The sequence below is a fragment of the Squalius cephalus genome (genome assembly GCF_949319135.1).
Source record: "Squalius cephalus genome assembly, chromosome: 23".
Classification (NCBI taxonomy): Eukaryota; Metazoa; Chordata; class Actinopteri; order Cypriniformes; family Leuciscidae; genus Squalius; species Squalius cephalus.
In genome coordinates, this window is record NC_137144.1 from 12,473,143 (window position 1) to 12,498,134 (window position 24,992).

The 24,992-nt window shown below is 35.0% G+C and overlaps 1 protein-coding gene across 4 annotated transcripts in view; it reads left to right on the top strand.

Annotated features, from left to right (window-relative positions):
- Positions 1 to 353: 353 nt before the first annotated feature.
- Positions 354 to 24,992, top strand: part of tjp1b (tight junction protein 1b) — a 124,515-nt gene continuing 99,876 nt past the window's right edge. For 2 of the 4 annotated variants that reach the window (XM_079860017.1, XM_079860018.1), the window contains exons 1-2: positions 354 to 862; positions 5,162 to 5,291. In XM_079860017.1, coding sequence (XP_079716143.1) covers positions 442 to 862; positions 5,162 to 5,291 — 551 coding nt within the window. In that variant the 5' untranslated portion in view covers positions 354 to 441. Of the gene's footprint in view, positions 863 to 5,161; positions 5,292 to 24,630; positions 24,805 to 24,992 lie in introns of those variants that run through there. The other 2 variants (XM_079860019.1, XM_079860020.1) reach the window with 1 other exon arrangement.

Consider the following 24,992-nt stretch of genomic DNA (forward strand, 5'->3'; position numbering starts at 1 on the left):
GGTCTCAACACTCCTCAGTCTCAGATATTTTCTGTGTGTTTAGTAACCTGGGACAAATGAACAGCAGGACCAACAGTCGAGACTGAAACTGCACCGCCCTCTGTTGGCAGAGTCTGCTACTGCAATCATCATATTTTCTGACTATATATCCAGAAAATATAAGATGAAGTGTGTTAATTATGCTTAGGCTAATAAATCTTCTTTTTTAAAGTTATGTTTAGATGTCAGATTTCATACACATTTATGTTTTCTAGCAATAGACAGAGCAACCTAACCTGCTTAAGACAAAGCTAATCCTATTACTGTCTGTAAGTACCAAGAACGTATTTTGTGTCTGTCCAGATTGTCCTGCTGTTCCAGACACTTTGGGTGTCGCAGCAAATGCTGTGTTTACAGGGACAGAACATGTAGGCATGATCGTGTATTGTTTGTAAAAAAAATATGCACTTTCCTTTCTATGATGGAACTGTTAAAGACGTCTTAGTTGGGATCCTCAATGCGAAGATGTTTGGAAGTGGCACTAAGAAGTGGTTTATCAAGAAGAATAAAAGACAGAGGACTAAAGGAAGAAAGCCTGTCACCAGGAGGAGAAAGAAATGGGTCGCCAAGGTCCTGAAACAGAACAGGGAGATGATTCTGAAGGAACTGGATGTCAACAAGGTGCTGCCGTACCTGGTGTATGATAAAGTGTTTTCTCTTGGGGAATACAAAGAGATTCTGGGTCAAGACTCCAGCAAGAAACGAGCCGAGCTGTTCCTGGATCATCTGTCCCAGAAGGGCCCGTGTGCGTTCAACGCCTTCTGCTCCGTGCTGGAAGAAGTGTGTCCTCACCTGCTTACCTGCTTCCTGCTGGATTGGGAAGGTAAATCAGACTTTCAGAAACTAGTGAGCTGACTATTTAGCATGGCGATGGGCAAATCTCATGAAAACATCTTTAGATCTCATTTCAATCCTAATTAACTATTTAATACACACACACACACACACACACACACACACACACACACACACACACACACACACGTGTGTGTGTGTGTGTGTGTGTGTGTGTGTGTGTGTGTGTAAAAATATTAGGAGAGTAAATTTATTAAAAAATTACTCTATATATTTTAGAGTAAATATATAAAAAGTATTTATTTTAAAAATTATTTTTATTTTAAATACATAAATACACACACACACACACACACACACATATATATATATATACACACACGTGTGTGTGTGTGTGTGTGTGTGTATGTATTTCAAATAAAAATAATTTTCAAAATAAATATTTTTTATAAATAAATAAATGAATTAAATAATGTTTTTAAATATTTCTTTATTTACTTATTTAAACAAATTATTAAATAATAATAAAAAATAATATCCTGTATAAATGAACACATATTTATTTATTTATTTTTAAATAAATAAATATTTTTAAAATGAATAAAAATTTCTTTATTTTTTAAATAAACCATTTTTTATTTTTGAAATAACTAATGAAAGAAAGCAGGAAAAACTATTTTTGAAATATTTAATAATTTACTTATGTAAATAAATAATATAATCAATCAATTTAAAAACTAAATATAATTATTATAATAATATATTAGTATATTATATACTATTTAAATAAATAAATGTTAATTTATTTATTTTTAAAGAAAGAAAAATAGCTATTTGTTTTAAAAAATATTTATTTCTTTAAATAAATTCTATAATATACAAAATAAATAATCAAATTATTGTAATAATACACTTATAGTATATGTATATAAATACAAGGTTTTACTGAAGCATAACTGTCAGTAGGCTTAGCCTATATAACATGATTTCTCCAGCAGGGTAAAATTACTAAATTAATTTTTTTTTTTTTTACACGATGAAAGTCCTTTTCCACCTTGATATAATTACACTCACAAAAAAAATTCATTACCCTTACTTAATTTAATTGAAGAAATTTTTAAACACAACTTAATTTAGTTTACTCAAAGTTTAGTTGAGTCAACAATTTTGTTGGTTTAAATCAAATTAATTTACTCAAGCATGTTTAACTTCATTACATTAGTCAAAATACATTTTTTAAATTAAACTAATTTTTAAATTAATTTTCTAAGGCTTTATTTTCAAACAAGTAGTGGCGCTACTCTTCTAAATCTACTTTCCTAATGCAGTCCCTTACAAAAGCATGCTGGGAACTACAGATCCACTGCCCGGGGGTGCGTTTCCCAAAGCCAACTATATTTTCACACGTTCTGTCTTAACCAATAGAGTTCAATGGAACTTGCGACCTCACAATGCTTTTGGGAAACGCACCCCAGGGCAGTGGATCTGTAGTTCCCAGCATGCTTTGCAAGGTAAAAATTATTCATGTACTTTTAACTCAAATTAATTAAGTAAATCAAATATTAATTTAACTTAATATATTAACTTATTTAACTTAACTCAAATTAATTAAGTTAAATATATTAGGGGAATTGAAAATAATTAAATTAAGTTGTGCCAAAATTTTTAATTGTGTTACTTTAGCTCATTTTAATTAATTAAACTGAACAAGAGGCAAAAAATATTTTTTGAGTGTATGTTTGTTTTATAATGTCAATTGTGATTTTCACTTTGATGCAACATAATGTGTAATAACCTCAATCACAGTTGCTCATTGAAGCAAGATGTCCCGAACCATGACTATACTGCCCTCTGTAGGTGTGGTGCATGTATTGAATGTGTCCATCTTAAGCTTTATTGGAAATTGTATATTGGGTCAATGTAACTCAATTTAGTAAAAACGGCATTCCCTTGTTTTATGTTACATAAACCTGATTGAATTAGGCTAGAACAACAAAATTTCAATTTATAGGTCGAATCAGGTAGAAATACCTCCTTTAAAGCAACAACTGCAGTTTTAGTGCAGTTTGAAATTTAATGCTCTGTTGAAAACTGAAAAAAGTTTGGAAAAAGTGACCAAAGTATTGAAGTTCCCTTACTGTTAAAAAAAAAAAAAAAAAAACTGTAATAGAGATTAAAATAAAGTCATAAAATGATTAGGCCAATTAATGCAAAAATAATGAATTATTTTTACAAAACAAAAATTAAAATAATACTCCATATAGGTTTTATTTTATTAGACAGATAGATAGTAAGACAGATTGATACGATAGATAGATAGATAGATAGATAGATAGATAGATAGATAGATAGATAGATAGATAGATAGATAGATAGATAGATAGATAGATAGATAGTAAGACAGATAGATACGATAGATAGATAGATAGATAGATAGATAGATAGATAGATAGATAGTAAAACAGATTGATACGATAGATAGATAGATAGATAGATAGATAGATAGATAGATAGATAGATAGATAGATAGATAGTAAGACAGATAGATACGATAGATAGATAGATAGATAGATAGTAAAACAGATTGATACGATAGATAGATAGATAGATAGATAGATAGATAGATAGATAGATAGATAGATAGATAGATAGTAAAACAGATTGATACGATAGATAGATAGATAGATAGATAGATAGATAGATAGATAGATAGATAGATAGATAGATAGATAGATAGATAGTAAGACAGATAGTAAAACAGATAGATAGATAGATAGATAGATAGATAGATAGATAGATAGATAGATAGATAGATAGATAGATAGTAAAACAGATTGATACGATAGATAGATAGATAGATAGATAGATAGATAGATAGATAGATAGATAGATAGATAGATAGATAGATAGATAGATAGATAGTAAAACAGATTGATATGATAGTACGATAGATAGATAAGCTGTGCCATATCAAGGGATGACGACAGGAATTGTAGGGGAATGCTTGATTTTGTTTTTCAAATAAAAATAAACATCAGTAAATGGTATTTTCATGGGTGAAAATATGGATCCTGCATGAATGCAAAGCCTCAATACCTTCACAAACTCCTTTTGCGAATCGCTGAGGGTTGTTATCGTAATCTAATCTTAAAGTGTAGTTGTAGGCCCTATGGCACAGAAAGATCAGTTTAAGCCAGCGCGTCCCACTAAGAGCTGGCAGAAAATAGCCTGCTTAAATCCGCCCCTCTGAGGAGATTACCGGCTAGCCTGGGCGACAAACCCAGCATATGGCCTCAAACTGTCTAGGTTAAACCTGTTAGCTAATTTAGCTTAATCTAGCATTTTAATGTAGACAGATTATTGTGAGGATGATAAACAGGCCAACATATCAGGATAGCTAAGCTATTACTCAAAGCTAGGGGGTCTTATGATTTATTCATGCAATTAATCTACAGTCTTTACCCTTATAGAAGACCTTGGTACAAAGTTTTTAGCAATTAAACTCTCAATCTTGTGTTACAGACGCTTGGTGATTTTATATCAACGGTAGCAGTTTGATTTGAAGCCTGAAGGAGGCGCTCTGTGTGTTCGGCATAAAGACCAGCAGTGTTTTTCACAGCCTCGGATTTAGAAACAATGTTAAAACTCTACGTTTTGTTTATCATACTTATTTAATTTCTTTACTTACCTTTTTTTTTTAACGAGTCAGCCTAAACATAACAACACACGTAAAGACTTTTGCTAACATTTCACATAACTTTCATTAATTAGCCTACATAACAAACTATATTATATAGGCCTATATTTGATCTAATCCTTTAGTCAATACGCTCAAAACGCTAGAAATGTAAACATGAACTAGTGAGATGGTAAGTGTGTTTGCTTATGTTTTATAAAATAATGCTCACTTCTTTAAATGACTGATTGTGAAATGAGTGTCCTTTGATTTTGACAAGTTGTTCAAATATTAATAAGGAAAGAATATAAAAATTAACTCAGGAAGTAAAATCATTTTTATCATAAAAGTGTAGACAATTCATTGTATGAATTGCATTTTTAATGATTTTTTTTTTTTTTTTGCTGAACAAAACTATTTTGATAGCCAATATCGTTTGTCCACAGGCTAATGGACGCTGATCCAGGAACATGTTTGTCTTGACTAATTAAATCGTTTCAAAATACTTCAAATGATTCCGTTGAGAGTAGAAAATGAATCGCCATTACATTACTATTCAGATGCTGAAGTCAAAGTAAACTTTCCAAAGGTGTCTGAAAGAGTTTTTGTCTCCTAAAAGTGCAGTTTCTCTGTGACTTTTCTCCCTCACAGATGGCTCAGCTGGAGGAAACAAGAAGCAAGGACAAACTAAACCAGCTCTCAGCCAAGAGAACGCTCTGTCCAAGGGACAAGACACAGTTTGTTTTCCACCTATGTACACAGACCCACTTTTTGACACGAGGTAAGATATCCTATCATCGCCTACGCTGTAGTTGTTGCCGCAATCTGTCCGCTCTAGCTCCCTCTGTGGTGTTTTACATTAGCGAGTGAATGAGAGCCTGAAGTGGCCTAGTACTCTAGTTCTGTGTAGAGCTCAGACTTTAAACTGCTGGTTTAATGCGAGTCATTTGACTTTAAAGGCAGGGTTGGTGATTTGTTCCAGAAATATTTTTTGCTATGCTGGTTGAAAGTCTCTTCACATCCTGATAGAAATCACTAAGTCAAGTGGTAGCCTATATGTATTTATGTGTATATGTGGAAGGTGTACAACCATAAAATGTTCGTCCAATCATTGCATTCGGGCTGAATATCTATGGAAGCTTGTTTCCGCTACATAATAAAACATTTTAAAAGATAAGACTTTAAGTCCTTTAAAAGACTTTTTATCTCACAATTGTGAGTTTACATCTTGCAATTCTGACTTTATTTCTCAGAATTGCGAGATATAAAGTCAGAATTGCGTGAAATAAAGTCGCAATTGCATGTTATAAAGTCAGAATTGCGAGATATAAAGTCAGAATTGCGTGAAATAAAGTCAGAATTCTGACTTTTTTTCTCGCAATTGCGACTTTATATCACACAATTCTGAGTTTATATCTCGCAATTCTGACATCTTTATATAAAGTCGATATAAAGTCCAATTCTAAGGGTAAAAAAAGACTGACTTTTTACAAAAAAAAATTTTTTTACCTCAGAATAGTTTAGGCTATATCTCACAATTCTGACTTTATAACACGCAATTGCGACTTTATATCATGCAATTCTGACTTTATATCTCCCAATTGCGTATTATAAAGTCAGAATTGCGTGATATAAAGTCGCAGTTGCGATAAAAAAAGTCAGAATTCTGACTTTATAACACGCAATTGCGACTTGATTTCACGCAATTCTTACTTTATATCTCGCAATTCTGAAAAATGAAGTGAGAATTGCGAGATGTAAACTCGCAATTGTGAGATAAAAAGTCGCAATTATCTTTTAATCATCTCACATGTATCATGGATCTGCACTCAAAAAAATAAAAAATAAAAATAATTCTCGTGTAGCCTAAGCAAGGTTTGTTAAAGGGGGGGTGAAATGCTCATTTTCACTCAATCTCCTGTTAATCTTGAGTACCTATAGAGTAATATTGCATCCTTCATATCTCCAAAAAGTATTTTGTTTTATTAAATTTTTAACATAAAGATAGGCTGTACCGAGTCTTTCCGGAAAAAACCGAGCGGCTGGGGGCGGGCCGTGTGGGCGAAGCTTAGCTGTGCTAACGCGCCAAGCTAGTGACAACACACAGAGACATTTGTTCAACAAACAGTTTTACTCACCGTCCGGTTCCAACGCACGACTGCGAATTTTTATCATTGTGACTGCTCGATCCTTAAGCATTAGACGATCTGCAAATCCGTAGATCTGGGCTTTGTTTATAAAACAATCATCGTCGAAATGCAGGGAACAACAGTCTTTACACAACTCCGTTTATGCTCAGGAAAACAAACTCCATCCACGGGTTCCTTAACGCTGGGTTCTTTGGGAATCTGTGCAGGGTTGTCTTGCCCTGGCAACCAAAAACACACTTCTTTGGTGACATTGACTTCCCAAAAGCCGGGCAGGGCGCTTTGATGGCGAACTGCTTTCACTCTCTTGCTCTGGTCTACGGTTGCGCGCGGCCGCGATCTTACCGGAGAAGTGCCCTTAGGACCCATATAAGGAAATTCCGCCCTATCTTACGTAAGACAGAGCCATACTCGAAAAAAACTTTCCGAAACTTGTGACAAACCGGAAGGAGTATTTTTGGAACAAAAATACTCCTTCAAACGTACAACTTAGTTTTTGAAACTTTGTCCATGTTTAGCATGGGAATCCAACTCTTTAACAGTGTAAAAAACTCAGTATGCATGAAATAGCATTTCACCCCCCCTTTAATCAGTTAATCAACCGAGAGTTCAGGATATGTGACAGTAAGTTAACCTTTTTATTATTATTTTTTTCAAATACCCCTCAGGTCTCCTTTAATAAAGTAGAATTGGTTGTGCTGTCACAAAAAAAAAACTATTGGGTCCTATAATAGCCTTTAATTTGCCTCAGTCTGTCAATGGAGTGGCTTTTAGAAGAAAAAAAAAATGAATAAAGCGAGATCAGGCAAAGTGGGCCTTTTTGATGGCATCAACACATTTGGATAGATAGGCAGGGATGCTGAGGATGCTGCTGTTTGTCTCTTGTGATGTGTGAATCCTTCTCATCAGTCTTCCGTATTTCTAGAGTCTCTGGAGACGTTGACCTTTTCTGTTCGGGATGCTTATCAGGCCTGAAGGAATGTCCGCATTTCTGTGCCCTTTCAATGGCATTTCTTTATTTATCTAACTGCAGATATACATGTAGTAATTAAGGCAACGTGTATCAGCCGCTGTAAGTGCTTTGGAAAGAGTAATCTTATTTGACTAATTTTCTGCCATTAGCCATTTTTCAGTGTTTTTTGAATTCTTTTAATTGTGAAAGTTAATTCAAAATATTAATGATACTGTTATGAAACCTGCTAATAATTTCATTGTTAACTGCACAGCACAAGCTGTTTGGCTCTGTTTGCATTGGCAGCCAATGTGCTTGCTGTTTAACATTTAAGTGTTTAGTCCATGTTTGCTGTGGCAGATTTCCTCTGAAACCCTCCATCTTCCCCAGCTCCACCTGTATAGATCTGCCATGGGTCATTTCATATATGCTATTTGTGAGGCAGCATGTTGTCTTGCTTGCTCACAGCAGCATGTGTGTGTGTATTGGCAATAGCAAGTCTCTGTACAAGCCCAAATACATTAACATTGTCATATCCATTAGCATGCTAAACTCTTCCAAAAGTTGTCATGATAGATATAGTTAAAGCTGCAGTCTGTAACATTTTTGGTTTCCAACCGTTTTTTTTTTTTTGTCTTATCCTGAATCACTACGGTACACCTATAATAAGTGTTTATATTGGGACTATTTTAGACTGGTACCGCTGAGGAGTAGCCCAGTACCTTCGTGACTCATCATAGACATAAACAGAGAGAAGTAGTTCCGGCTACAATGTTCTTCCGCGAGACGCATGCAGTTCTGTTTATTAACCGCTAACTTAACTTATTCATTCCTTTGGGATTGGTTCCAAATTGTGAAGTACAAATCAATATGTTTCATTCCCTTAATTCCTACACAGTGTTTGATTAAACTATGTGTTCAACGAAACTCTTTATTAAAAATCACTGGACTACATAAAAAGAAATGAGAAGACATTTTGGTGTTCATCCAAACACCATCCTCAGTTGATTGTAACTTGATTGTTTCACCCCCCTTTTTCGTCTTGAATAGGTTTTTAATAAATGCCTAATGGCAATCTGGATAACCACAGTCCTTCAGTGCATGTTTAACGTAGGTATTTTAGTTATTGTAGTTATTTTTTTGTTCCCTGGCCTCAGGATAAATGGGTACACTCTCTGCTCAATGTTGCGAAGTGTAAATCACACCCATCTTTTTTGTTCTAATGGGTGGTATGAATCAAACAGATGCTGGTCTGTATGGGTGGGCTTCCAGTACACTTTTACTTTTACAGTAGTTTCCCATTTTCTCCCACTTTAGGCACAGCCTAAAAATGGAAGTTTGTTCTCACAGTTTGTTCTCACAGTTTGTTCTCATGAAACGGTGTGAAACAATCAAGAGAAAGGGTTTTGTCCAGAAAAAACATGTGGTTATCAGTGTTGGGGAAAGTTACTTTTAAAAGTAATGTGTTACAAATATTGCGTTACTCCCTTTAAAAGTACCTAATTGCGTTACTTAGTTACTTTGTATGGAAAGTAATGCGTTACAATACTTCTGTGTTACTTTTTCTCACATGAGCTGGGCTTGCTTGTTTGTTTGTTTTTTAATTACAAAAAAAGTTATATTTTTGGCAAATCTAAAGTTCTTATTCACAGACTTCTGAGGCAGCGCAACGGTTTATGAGCTACAGAAAAATAGTGAGAGAACTAAGCTAAAACTTAGCTAAAATGTATTTACTAAAATTTTAATAGTAATTTCTCGCTAGAAATTACATCAGAAGTGGAAAACATTGGTCAAAAACATACGTTGTGAAGCTAGCATTGCCTTGATGCCTTCCTACCTTGGAAAGCGTCCTCCTAATGCAGTATTTTTAAGCTTTTGGATGCATCCTCCTACTTAAAAATAAATAAATAAATGAAACTTGCACAATTGTGATATTTAACTACTGTAATTTTTGCTTATTCCTATGGTTTAAATGGATCGGCAGCAAAGACAGCAAAGGTTAATAAAGTGAGATTAAATACATAAAGTATATTTGTGTAATTTAACATTTAAATTTTGCAGGTTTGTGTAATATTCTGAGTTACATTTCACTGTTTTTATTCATTTTGAGGAATCCTGAGTCTGTTTCTGTGTAGGTGAGATGAGTAAATGCCTGTTCACACACGACTTCTCTGCACTTACTCCTGATTTCTCTCAACATGGGGACAAATGAAAAAGTTATTTGAAAAAGTAATTTATAAGTAATTCACTACTTTACTAGTTACTTGGAAAAAAGTAATCTGATTACGTAACTGATGTTACCTCCCATGTGGCTGGAGTATCTGAGAAGTTCAGAAGCATTGGTCCATTTTTTTTTATGTGTCCAGTGATTTTTAATGAAAGTTTGTTTGAACATTTTATTACCTGGATGTTTTCATGAATTTACATTTAAATTAGGTCTACAGTATATCTTGTTATACCTGCACTGTGAAGTGTCCTGTTGCCACGCATATCAGAATTTTTGCCTTTGACTGTGAATAATTGCTGACATCACTGTTGCAAGTTTGCTTATCTCATCTCCCTTATGTAAACCGACTTCACCTGTCTGTGTAATAGGAAGACTGCATCTGTTTGTAACTTGTATACAGCCATAATTGGACTCCACATCAAAGCTTCGTCTCAACTTTGTCTTTTAAGCATGAAGAATTTTGACAAGCACCAATACATCATTTAAGGCCAAGGAAAGTGTGCTGAGAGCGTAGATGTAGTATGCATGAGACCGAGAGCAGGCAGTCGTGCATGTGAAGCTGCTTTATTTGTGGTGTCAGCGTGCTGTTAGATCAGGGAGACTAATAGCTGACAGTGATTGTGAGTGTGTGCTGTGTTTATTAGTGAGTGGGATGTGACATGAACAGCCTGCAGGGCCACTAGGAGAGGAAGGTGTGTGTACTTCAGGTGTCTGTACATGATGTGATGGAAGACGAGGTAAAAATAGGAAACGGGCCTTCGCCTAGCAAGTGATGTGTGCACTTCTGAAATAAATGGAGAATGCTTTTTAAATCTGGTGTGCGTGATGGACGTTTGAATTTAAGGATTCAATCGACCACTATATTGGTATCGGACCATATATGTTGATATTTACTGTTATCGGCTCAGTAAGAAAATTTGGCGGATATATTAAAGCTGATAAGTAAAGGATTATTTCCTTCATCTGAGACACTTCTGATGCGCATTGTTCGCCATGATGGTTTTTGAATTGCATGAAATATGATTGAAATCTCTTCAAAAAGGAAAATACAGTTAAGTGCAACATGCGCAGCGCAAAATCTGTCATATAGGCTACTTACAATTATAATGAGAACATTATAATTGTGTGCTTAGGACATGGCTTTTAATGGTGAGACTTGTTTTTGTAATCAGGCTCTTAAAATTATATAAAAATTTGGATTTAGATTTATCGGCCAATATATCGGTCATCTGCTCTCAAATATAAAGAATTATCGGTTATCGGTATTGGCCAAAATTTTCATATCGGTACATCAATTAAAATGTAATGAAATTTGAAGAAATGCTGTCGTGTAGTCTTGCATTTAATTTTTCAGTATGAATTACTGATAAACCTTATCACAGATGGGACATGTCCAGAAAAAATAATAAAACCAATAAAAATGTATTTAATTAATAAAGGCTATTTATCATGTTATATAGCATATATAATTAAAATACATAAACATGTCACTAGAATATGTTAAAAATATATATTTTAATTCAAATTGAATGTATATATAAAATAAATTGATGTATTTCATATAATAAATGTAGATACAGTATATTTAAAATGAATGACTTTAAAATTATATTATATTATTTATATAATATGCTATTTTAATTGTAGATTAGTCTTGGACTGAGAGTAAGAATAGTTTTAATTTGTAAAATGATATAAATATATAATTAGAATATATATATTAACTGTTAATTAGAATATATATATATATATATATACTGTGTGTATATATATATATATATATATATATATATATATATATATATATATATATATATATATATACTGTGTATATATATATACATACATACATACAGTATATATTATTTAAATTAGAATCTATTTATTTTATTTTATTATATATAATATAATATTTTAGATTATAGATTCATTTTGGACTGATTGAAAAAATCTTTTTGATTTTTAATATAAAAATATAATTTGAATATCTAAATAAACTATTTTAATTAAACATAAATATATTAAATCGAATATATGTATAAGATAAATGTATAAAAGTGTTTGTATTACATAATTATTTTATTAAAATATGTCTATGTAATAATATATTGAATATATATATATAGTATATATATAAGTATGATATATATATAAGTGAATATATGTTTTCTCAACTTAAATTATCACGTTTTATCGTGAAAAACGTGATAATTTAAGTTGAGAAAACTTAATTTCTTTAGGTGTTACCAATTGAAGTAATTTTTTTAAGTTGATCCAACTGTTCACTTTTTACAGTGTATATATATATTTATATTAATATATATATATTATACACTAAGTTTTGACTTGTAATCTAACCCTGAATTGTAAATAAAATGCAAAATTTGTGTGTTTTTTTACATTTTAAATTGCAAGTCAAATCCCACTTCAACTTCAACTTCCAATTTAACTGATGGATTGAAAGGGCCTTAATTCTTATATTCAGAATTTTGCTGCGAAATGGAGCCCTGCAGATCTGGTTAATGCACAGATAGTTTTGGCCCCTGTTAAATCAGGCTAGATCAAATCTTGGCTTGAAATAGAGGACGTGGGCTCACAGTGGGGGAGGACAGACATGGGAAGACGTATCTCTGTGAGGTGAAGGCACACTCAGGCGTATTGTTCGCTAAACTAGGCCTCCTTCATGTCTGACTGACAGCAAAGTCATCATGGAGACGACAGCGCACCGGTTTGACCCAGAGCTGCAACACACATCAAACACACAGTCACTGACGTGGCAATATGACAAAATCATTTTGGGTCACACAAGTTACAGACAGACACACAAAGGAGCAGGACAGTTAGAAAACCGCAGACACTGTAACAGAACAGAGCAGAGAGGCATGATCATGGACACCATGACGGGAGTGCAGCATTACGGCCACTGTATGTAAGTACACGCTTTATGACAAAGAAGATGTTTTAGGTGCGAAAGTTCAAGGTTCCTTTGAAGTGTGTAGGAAAAAGGAGAACGCACGAGGACATTGTTGAATATGGATGAGGAGTACGAGTATGGAATGCAAGAACATCTAATTCGTTATGATATTTTACATTTATATACATATTTATAAGGTAAAGTTATATAACCTATGCAATACTGTACATGATATGAGTGAGTCTCTAAGCAGACTTTGATTTCCTTCGGATTGGTAAAAATAGACTTGGATGGACAAAGTGAGCCACAATATGAGCAGGCGTCTCTACGATGATGCATTAGCGCCTGGGGATTGTCACGTTTTACGGAAACTTGTGTTTTTCAGATAAAGAGTAAACACAGCTTTTAGCTAAACAATGTCTTTACAAATGTTGGAGAATGAGGCTAACAGGGCAATTTGTGTGTTTGAGTAGCGGTTCTTTGTGGAAGTAGGACACGTCCTGCCTCCAGCTGGACTTCATGACATTTGCACATAACTATAGTGTGTATATATTTTTTCGTCTTGTTTGCATGTAATGCGCGTGTGTTTGTACAGTATGTGGCTCATGGTACACTCTTAAAAATAAATATTAGAAAAGGGGTTTTCGCAACAATGCCATAGCAGAACCATTTTGGGTTCCCCAAAGAACCTTTCAGTGAAACGGTTCTTAAAAGAACCATTTTTCTTAAAGTGGAGAACATTTTAAAAATGGAAAATGAAAAACTATAAAGAACCTTTTGTGTAATGGAATGTTTCCAAAGATGTTAAAGGTTCTTCATGGAACCATCGACGCCAATAAAGAATTTTTTTTAAATGAACGTAAAATTAAACTTTGGTCCGGCAGTCTGTAATTTCAAATGGTAAAAGTGCAACGGTCAAATTACATGATGCTTTTTTTTATTTTTTTTATCTGGAATCTATTCATTTATTCAAAAAAGCATAAAAATGCAATGCATACACACAATGACTTGATTGAGCATGTTTTTCATAATTAATTTTGATATTTTTGGGGGGAATCAGAGTCATGTGTTCGACCAACAATGTGCAGATCTCCATTATGGTGTCAATAAACCTCTTAAAATATCAGATAAATTGGTAAAATGTCATGCAGTTTGACTCACCAAAAGCATAATGATATCTATGAATTAATAATTCATTATATTTGAAAAATAACATATTCTTTACTCTTAAAAAAAAAATTTCAAAACGTTTTAGAAAATAATGATCAAGATGTGTAAGGAAAATATTTTTGATGGTTTCCTTCTCATTAAATTGAACTATTATTGACACTGTAAATCTAGAAAATTGTTAAATCATAATACATTTATTACACTATGCTTTGCAATATATTATATTGGCATTCAATTTTCAGAGTGTCTATTAACAACAACTGCAAATAGCCCGCCTTGTAGGATAGCAGAGGCTATTTACACTAACTCTGTCCACCAATGTCTGATTGAGCCAGACAAAATTAAAGGAGTGTAAAGGTCCTTGCACACTGAGTGTTTCGTATTCATCATTCTGTGGCTCTGAATTGTCAAAACACCTCTCAAAATGCTTGCTACGGCTGAGAAAAACGCAGAAAATCGAACCCGATCCAAATTTTTTTTACTGACAAAAGTTTCGGAGGTAAAAGTAAACGTGATTGACATTTACGTGAGGTCGTATTTATTTTTTAACGTATCGGATGAGAATTTCGGACTTTGCAAGGACTGTAAAAGTGTCATTTTTAGCGGCATCAACAGAAGTTATGGTGGCCGACGGGAAAAGATGTCGTCGTCTGAGACGGCAGAGAGTAGCAATGAGGTTTCTTTACAAAGATAAATTAAGAAATTTGGTTTAATTAATTATTCAGTTAAACAATGTTATTGCGATTATTATTGCTCATCATTGTGTCAGTGTTTTATTCGCTGACTTTAGCTAGCTTCTTTGCACGAAGAACAACATAGTGACGAAACGCGTTTGTCCGTTTAGGGCTCCTGTAGAAACATGGTGGCGCGAAATGGTTATTTCAATGTAAGGAAGGATGTAAAGATAGAAATGGCTTATTCTAAGGCAATAAAAACATAACGGTTCATTATGTATGGTCTTTATACACCACTAAAAACAGTTATGTATATGATATTGCATTTCAGATCCTCCTAAATATTATACAATGCACCTTTAAGTCAGGTGGCATTGACTTTTGATGTGACCGACCCGAGTTCGGCGTTTATTTAAAATCAAAATGAAGAAATTTTCGAAAAGTTCAAATTAAGTGCCTAACAAGTATTTATTAGTGGGAATTAAGTGTTAGACAGGTAGATTTAGAAGTATAAATAGCATAACTACTATTTAACTACATTAAAGGGTTATAGTTCACTGATAATTTTTAATTATCGCCATAATTTACTCAACCTCAAGCCATCGTATGTGTATATGACTTTCTTCTTTCAGCCAAACACAATCTGAGTCATATTAAAAAAATATCCTGGCTCTTCCAAGCTTTATAATGGGAGTGAATGGTACCATTTTTTTTGTTTTTGAAGCCCAAAATGGCGCATCCATCCATTATAAAAGTAATTAATACGGCTCCAGGGAGTTATAAAGGTCTTCTGAAGTGAAGCGATGCGTTTTTGTAAGAAAAATATCCATATTTATGACTTCATAAACTACAATCACTGGCTTCCAGTAATGGCCGTGCGCGAGTCTAGTTCTGGCGGAAGAGTGACCTCTGACTTCTGAGCAAATTTGATAACTTTCTCTCTTCTGACCAACATTATCAATCTCTCAATATTTTTTCCTCTTTTAGAAAGTCATAGAAATGCAATCATGGATTTTTTTCTTTTGCTATTGGTTTTGCTATTAATTATATTTGTTGTCTCCATTCATGTCTATAGAAGTTTACCCAACTACGACGACTTCTGCTTCTGAGAACCCTGGAAATGTGAAAGGGTCGATTCTTGAAATCAAAAGTTTTTCAAAGCCATATGAAACCACCACAAATATGAAGAGTACATTGGCACGGTTTAAACTAGATTTTTAAAGATTTTTTTCCTTTATCACGGGCACTCTTATTTGTCATTGACCCACAAATCTTTTCACACACTGGCTCTTGCTGAATAGAAACCCAATTGATTGATCACCAGATTAAGTTCTGGTGTTGTACGAGAGGATGTGGTATTTATCTGTTGAGCTCTCACTTTGTCTGTGTCCGTCTAATAGTTTTCAGTTTCTTGCTGACTTCGAGAAAGCTCACCATTCTAAATCATATAAGCCAAAGCCGGTCTCCACTGGACCGAGCGACCATAAAAGAACGGGGTTTGGCTAGGCTGATCCTTGACCATCAACGTTAACTACAATAATGATTTCCAATTATAGAGTTCTGTTGTGGAGCTAATGCAGTAAATTAGGTATGCAGTTAGATTAGGTTTTTGCTAGCGTCGTGTTTTTGTAACGCCGCATGTGAGTTGAAAGCTTTCAAAGTATAACTTAATATTCAATGCCTGTGAGGCAACTGCAGTTGAGATACAGTATTACACAACGTAATCAAAGATGTAACCGTCTTCTCATGTGCACTTTGCAGATGCTTTGATCCAAGCGGTCAGTGTTCAGTAACATTTAATGCTACATTTCACTTCAGGCCCCTTTTTGAGGCATTAAAAGCACTGTAAGCAAAATTCAAAGAAAAGTGATAAGATTTTGCTCATTTACAGGCTAATGGTCGAAGTAGCCACCATCTTACGAACTTCACATGCACTTTGCCGATACTCTGATCAAAGGTGTGCTTTTGGTTATGATTTCATGCTACATTTCACTCCAAGGCTCTTTTTGAGGTGTTAAAACCACCATAAGAAAGACTTTGTCTAACAAACTCTCATGTCTTGATCTGCGAACGGTTGGTTAAGAAGCATCTCATGCTACGTTTCACTTGAAGCCTCTTTCTGAGGTATTAAACCCAGCATCAGCAAAATATAATAAAATTAAATTGCAAAATGTTTGTTTAAAGAGAAAATTTAGCTTGTTTATTAGGTTAATAGCTAAAGTTGTAGCCATCTAGCAAACCTGCATTCAGTTATTGTAGTATATTGTATACTATATAGTATTTATTCATATTTTGATTCTTTTACTTTAATATTTTCTTTTTTCATTTAAATTTTAGTTTAAGTTTTAGAACTTTTGTTATGTGCTTAATAATTTTTATTAATTATATATATATATATATATATATATATATATATATATATATATATATATTATATACAATTTATTTCTTTTTATTTCAGTTTTTGGTTTAGTCATTTTAGCTCTTCAACTTATTTTATTTCAGTTGTCAAGACACAATTTCTCATTATAGGAAACAGGAGTTATGATAGTCTTTTCTTCCCTATTGTGACGTATATCCGTGTAAAACTCAAGAAGAAGAAGAAGAAATGTTGGGCGGGACTTGATTATGTCCATCGAGGATTGGTTGGATTATTGTGGTTTGCTATTGGTCAATCTCAAATGAGTGACAGGTTGATCCCGCCCTCATGCCAGTAAACACATAATCAGAGAAGAGAAGTTATGTCACTGCAAGAGGGAGGGGAAATTATTTTGATTAAAGATTATAAGGGCACATGAATTAAAAATATAATGATAAATATAGTGCACGGATAAATCATTTATAAAAAATACTGCAATATTCCATAAAAAAACAAGAATTGTCCATTTTGATTTCATGGTGACTTTAAAATTGTAACAATATTGTTCAATTGGATTTTTATTTCTTTTTTTCAGACAATTGTGTTTAAATAGTTGCGACAAATTTTGGGAATTCTGCTGGTCTAACATGGACTTTAATGTAGTTTGAAGTTATTCATATTTCTTAGTATTTGTGACTCAAAAGGTCCTGTAAATTGTAAACTTTTTTGAAATGTAATGCCGGGTTCAGACTACAAGATATCCACCTGATTTTGGCACGATCCATTTGACGTAGGGTTTCGTGGTGATTTGTAAGCGACAATATGCGCTGGGACGCAAGAATCGATAATTTTGTCATAGTGGACATTGACCAATAGGAGCGGAGAAGCTCTTCCATACACAGCTTTCAAACATGCCGAAACGAAAGAGAGACGAAAGTATTGGTGCTGTTACGTGGGATTATGCAATGGAGGACAGGTTCGTGGAGCTATGGCAACAAAAAAAAAGACAAATGCTGGCAAACAATCGCGGAGGCGCTTCAGTAACATGGTGAGTACATTTACTACTGGCTAAAAATAAAAAAATAATTAATTTAAAAAACAATTTTTTAGTTTACAACTTTTCCTCTTCGTGCTTTCTTCTTCTTTTTGGCCTTTTCTGATGCCAAGACAGCCAGTGTAAAACACACCGCTTCGGTAGCCATTGTTTGTTTACCTGTTGTCAGTCGGTAGTTTCCGCCTTCTCGATGACATCACGCACACGGCAAGTGATGATTGGTCGAGAAGCAACATAAAGTCTGACATGTTTCTTATCCACGACCATTTTTTTACAGTCTATGTTCACGACACGACAATAATTTAGGGGTCAAAATTGCATAATCTGAGACTGTAACTATTGTAACAGACAAAAATATTGTGTAGTTTGAACCCGGCATAATCTACTGGCTAAAGTAGTAAACATGTCTGTGTACTTTAAGTGAATACGTTTCTGTGCAGTCAAGTAAGGAACATTTCATGTTACGTTTCACTTAAAGCATTATTTTGGTCGGAAAAGACATTTAGCTTGTTTTGTCGTGTAACCAGCAAACTTGTTATGCAATATAATTAAACATGTAACCATTTTCTCTCACATGAAGCCTACTTTGCTGATGCTAAATCAAATTGCTAAACTTTTGGTTACAAATATAATGCTAGGCTGCGTTTTGCTTCCATGATGTAAAAAGCTAAATATAATGAAATATGTTTGTTTAATGTGCGAGATTTTTCTTGTTTAGTGGTCTAACCATTGAATATCTTAACTGGTGGTGGAAAATAACATTAGACGTGAGCTTTTGGTGTCTTCTTTTTTCTCTCTCAGAACTGCTTACATCCCAGCCGTGGTGAATTCAGTTTATTATTGGTTAAAAATAACCAGGCTGAAATCCTTGTCTGTCAGGTTAGCAAAGATAAGAAGAGGAGAGAGGGGAAGAATAGAGCGGCTGGGTTACGCTACAGCCGACGGATGACTCACCTCACAGCACACAGGGAAAAAGCACTGCGACAGTGCTGATGTGCCACTTGAAGTGTGTGTTTAAAGAGGAAAAAATAGTGTGTGTGTTAGTTTCATGCATGCAGAAGTGTTGTTGTTTGAATATGTTACTGTGTTAGCACTGTTAGAACTGAATGTGTTTGGCTGTGTATGTGTGTCGGGATGGACGGTGCATGCGCTCCCATGTGCATATGTAGGAACCTCCCTCTCTTGTGTCTCCAAGTCTGTCCTCTCTCCTGGTGCAGTGAGCTCATGTGTGAAGGACCGCCTTTTTTTTTTTTTTTACTTCATTTCTCCTCTTTGCTCGCTTGTGAAAAGTCATAAATCACACCGCCCCAGCTGGAGAGGGTTCTTGCAGCTCGGGTCCAACTCTCCCTCCTTGGGGAACGAGCTTTGAATCATATAACCCCTTGCTGGACCCACATTTTTTTTCTGTTTGTGGAAGACCAAAGAAGGAGGGCACTCCTAACTTGTCCTATTTCACGGACACACGCTCCACATCATGCTGGTGTAGTTACCACCACACTGGGCTTGGGGAAGAAAGGTCCTTGACCAACTTAGATTGCTGGGTGTCCTGAAATAGATCTGTGAATGTTTGAATTTGTGTCCCATATAGAGGGAATGAGATGGTGTCCCGTACAAACATCTGTTGGGAGAAGGGATGGGTTATATATTGAATGTTGCATTTTGCTGGTCATACAGTATATAATTAAAGGCAGGGTAGGTAATTTGTTCCAGAATTTATTTATTTTTATTCTTGTTGAAAGTCTCTTCATGATAGCAATCACTAACATGATAGCAATCACTATATCGTCTGTGCAAGGCGTAGCACCATAAAATTTTTGTCCAATCATTGCAACGATACGATGTCCTACCTGCCTGTCAACAAATGTATTTTCATACCTCCACGCTCTTGCTTGTGCAGACATCACGTCATCAGCGCATTTCATGCTATGCAGAGTTAGACAGACATCAGTCACAGAGAGCCACAAACAAACAGCAGCCGCCTTTTACAGTTCCTCCAGAACCAAAACAACCAGCTTATGCCATAATTTCTGTAATTTGGCAGAGATGGAAACCCGTGACGTTATACTCAGAGCGGTTCATGGCTCAAATGTACGAGTTTCAGTGGCAACACAATCAACGGCGAAATGAATCAGCAGCTGTCAGGTGGTACAATTTAGCGTTCTTTAAGTTATGTTCATTAGTATTGTAATGTTATGTGCTTTGAAACATGATTTAGTTTGACACCGCCTCTCTTGATGGTTTTGTTTGCTCCGTTTGCTACGCGTTCATGTGTTTTGAAGGAGGCGTGGCTTTGAAAACGCTCTGAAGGGAGGGTGGGATCTAATGCTTTCAAAGCTAGCTCGCTATTGCTAGCCTTTCCGAAAATTGCCTACCCTACCTTTAAGGAGCGTTGTGATATTGCTAGATGTTGTGTTTAAGGCCAAGGATGCAACGATCACATCTATATAACAATAATCGTTCTATGAAAAGTCTAAAAGTCTATGAGAATAGGAAAGTCCACACCACAACTTCACTCTTAAAAGAAAACGTTCTACAGTATACGTTACACCATTACGCCTAATGAGTAATGTGTGTGTGTGCGTGCATGTGAAATGATAGTGCTGCAGTAAAAACTGTCCCATGCTCAAGAAGCATTAGGCCGCCAGACTGCAGAAACTGTTTTTCATGTCCTTTTAGCCATCAATATCACCAATGCAGAAATGTTACACATCATGTCATTCTGTTCTGCAGAATAATAGTAAATCAGTTGCACTAACACTGTGATCCGATACGTTTGCCAGCTTCTTGTGCGCTCTGCTGATATATACACCATATATCATTTCATATATGTAATTTCTGGAACTCGAATATGTTTTAAAACAAAGCTTTAAAGATTTCAAGTATGAATTCCAGTACAAATCATTTGAGACTACAGAAATGTTCATACGCCAACAAGCTGTCAACATCTCTTTTAGGAGTTCCAGTCACTACAGAGCACAGAGTTGTATAAAAACAGTATGCCATCTATTTATTCTTTGTCTTCATTCAGATGTCATTGTTTGAATGCAAGCCCATTTTCTGCATGTCACGGATAATTGGTCTCCTTTGATAATTGGAGATGAAGCACTGGTGCACGATTCAGTGGGCTGACAGCGCTAGTGACGTCACCAACATAATTACAATCTACCTGCACAAGATTCAGCGCCAACTCTTTGTGTTTTATCTAGCCCATTATCCTGCACATATCCAGCACAATCATCGTTGCACATTACATCAAAAAAGATTAGCTTAAGAACTGGGTGATCTAAATTATGTGCAGAACGCTATCTTGATACTGACAGTGTAAGCATCATTGCAGCCATGTCCAAGAATAGACCCTGGGTAAATGAAAATGGGAATCACTGCACATTAGCTCTCAGTCTGTCTGAAAAGTAAATTATTCCCCAAACAGAATTTGGCCAAATTGAACATCCCACATTGAAATCAAATGAAGCAGAAGCTCTGGTTAATTTTGAGCTAGAGTATTAGTGGATGATGCATTGGTGTTTATTGCAGTTCTCCAGTTATTACATGAACATGCATTTTTTGATTCGATAGCACTTTATTTTACGGTTCTGTTCCATTGTACATACGATGTAATTATTATAGTTATTAAAATAACTGTGTAATAACTATGTACTAACCCTGAACCTACCCTTAAAACAAACCTTATGCCATGTTGTTGCCTTATATTACCCAGTACTTTCTTAGGTAAGAATACTGAAAATACACGTAAGTGCACATACTGTAAAATAAAGTGCAACCCTAGATTCCGTTGCATTTGCCTTATTAATGATGGAAATATTTATCTGACAAATGATTTAATTTACTCCATTTAGACATTACATTGTCATGAATGAGGCACTGCAGCGCTGCATCATGATACTGTACCTAAAGCAAAATAAGTTAATGAAAATAAAAAAATACAACACAATTAAACACAATTAAACCAATAATAATTATAATATATTCTAATAATAAATAAAAAATATGTATTTGTCATATTATGAGCCTGAATTCTTGGACAGGTTGTAAGTATTTTTCGCAACAGAAAACCATTAATTGCAATGATTTAAAAAGGTTCAGAAAGATTCATACATTTTTAGATTTCTCTTTTGGTAAAACTCTCCTGATATTAGAGAAACAATTACAGAAGAATAAAATAAAGCATATTTTGTTATATTTTGGAGCTTGGAAGGGTTCAGTTTGAGCAGATGTTTTATACCATCATCACTGTCCTCATCAGAGCTAATTTCCCAGTACATTCAGCATCTGCCTCATATTCACCATCTCAAACATATCATCAAAAATATCATTTTCAACATCTTCAAAATCAATATTTTGATCGCTGGCAGCTTCTTCACCAGATCAAGTGACAGTGACAGTAATATATGACTGCGTTCAGTACTTGCTCTGCTGTAAATCTCTGAGCCATTTCAAGTTTTGCTGATGATACTTCCTATTCTTTTGTTTTCTGCCTGCGGTAACTATGAGTGAAACTTCACTTCATCATTGTGTATCAGACACTGCCACCTTGTTGAATAAAGGTGAATTGCACTTATTCAGTCATCAAAGATTCAATTATTGTTGTACAGAAAAAAGACATACACTGTTACACACCTCGGGTCATTAGCGACCCTATACAATTTTACCGAAAAAAGGCATTATTTTATCATGTTTTTCTTGTTAAATTGTTTATAATGAATTGATTGAGGAATACCAAGTAGGTAGTAATGTCTTACTATACAAAATGAAAGAGGAGGAGGGTAGTGAATGACGTCCCGGGTCACTAAACACTTGAGGTATGCGTTTAAGGTCAAATTACTTTTGAATTGATTTTTTTTAATTTGTGCTGATTATTTTCAACTATTTTGTATTTTTACAATAATGTACTTATGAACATTCAACGTTTCACAGGGCTTATGGCAATTCCGCTTCACATTGTGCCAGCAACACTATAGGCAAGGCCTTTGCTTTATTAAGCCCTCTGTTTGACCACTATAAGAGAGCATTTCATTTTTGTTGGATGGTCTATTTAAGCACCTTGACACAGTTTTGTGAAGGTCATTGTGCACATGATATATATATATTTATATAGAGCACATATGCAAATCATTTTTGCAATACATATATACTATTTAAAGGGTGGTGGACACACATCGAGATATGCTTTCTAAGTAGTGTTTTAGTGTTATGCCCTTACCATAACTGTATCTTTTTTAGCATTTAAAAGGGTATAATACACCCATATTCGGAAAATAACAATAATAATAATTTGCCCTCAAGCCATTTCAAACCCATATTGACTTTCTGTCTTTTGTGGGACACAAGACAACAAATGTCTTTTTTTGTACTGGTCGCACATTATGTAATGAAAATGAATGACGACTGAAGGTGTCAAGCCTCAAAAGGACACAAAACAGAGGTCTTTGTGTTCTGTGAACTACGTCTTCTAAGCCATATGACAGACCAAAGTTTTTATAGTTATTTATTGAGATCAGTCCAACTCATGAACAAATCATTCAGTGATTCATTTCCCAAAAGCACGTATGCAGGAACCTATGATTGAATCAGACATTTGGAAATTAAGCAAAATAAAGAACAAGATGTCATGTTCATGATTTACAACAATGCATGACGTCATTAACGCCCATTATATTGATAAACCAATGTAATTTGAACAACGGATGTGCAACAAAGGTTCCTATGGTTTCAGGAAATAGCCAATTTCTCCAATGATGGTAGTTAAGTAACAGAATATGTTGTGCAGAAAATTCACCCCAGATCATTATTGTGAAGTGGATAAAATTATTTATTAAAAAGATTCATTCACAAGTAAAATATTGCATGAACAAACCAAGGAGAGAATGGATACCGAAGATATTTGGTGAATAACAACTTCAATTTTAGATGCACACAAAAATAGTCATATGGACTAGTTTTATGGACTACCTTTTGCAATGTTTTAGTCCCCATTCTTTGTTATTGTATGGAAAAGAGTGACTAGTACATTATTCCAAACTTCTCCTTCGCAGAAAAACGAAAGCCTTACATGTATGTGGAAATCACGCAATTGCTGCGCTTCTTGGCGTTTTTGTGCTATATTTTAAAATATGTGAATGGAAACATAGCTAATGATGACAAGATTTAAATTTTTGGGTGAGCTGTCCCTTTAAGTCACCCCCTCCAAACTCAACACACACACACATATACACACAAACACACACCTACACAGACTCCCCTAGCTAGCTACCTTACGCACGGACGCTGCAGCGCGCGCGAGAGAGAGAGACAGACAGAAGAGAGAAAGGGAGAGAGAGAGAGAGTGAGCGAGCGCGCGTTCTAAGCAAAGTGGCAGCACGCGCGAGTGGCGGGAAAAGAATGCCCATCTCGTGACTAATAACGAATGGATTGGCGCGCTTTCCGTTCTTAGAGGTAATACGAGCAGACTGTCATTGTAGTGATGGGTGGCAGCGGCGTGCTCCCTCGCGGGGAGTGTTTTCCCTGTCAGTGCTGCTACTGCTGCTGGAAATGGCGCTGTGATGTTCAACAAGGAAGACGCAGTTGAAGCCGATGCCAGGGAGTAGGAGGAGAAGGAGGAGAGAATAAAATTGTTATTATTAGTAGTACCTGCGCTTCTGGTGCGGATTTTTGTGTTTCAAAAAAGCGGTGAACAGTACCATGGTGAATTACCAGAAATACATTACTGTAATGCAGCTGGCTCTAGGGGTGACTGCCATCAACAGAGAGCGTAGCCTGCCTCCCAGAAAACATATGTGGTGAGTATATATACTGTATATATATATGTATGGATGTGTGAGGGGGCTATTCGGCATTGCAGCTTGCTGGGAAGAAAGAATGTCATGTCCATTTTACTTTATAACCATGTAAATGTTACATTTGGATATGTAAATCTTGTTGACGGACCGCATGCAGGCTACATGAGCAAAGTTTGAACCAAGGCTTG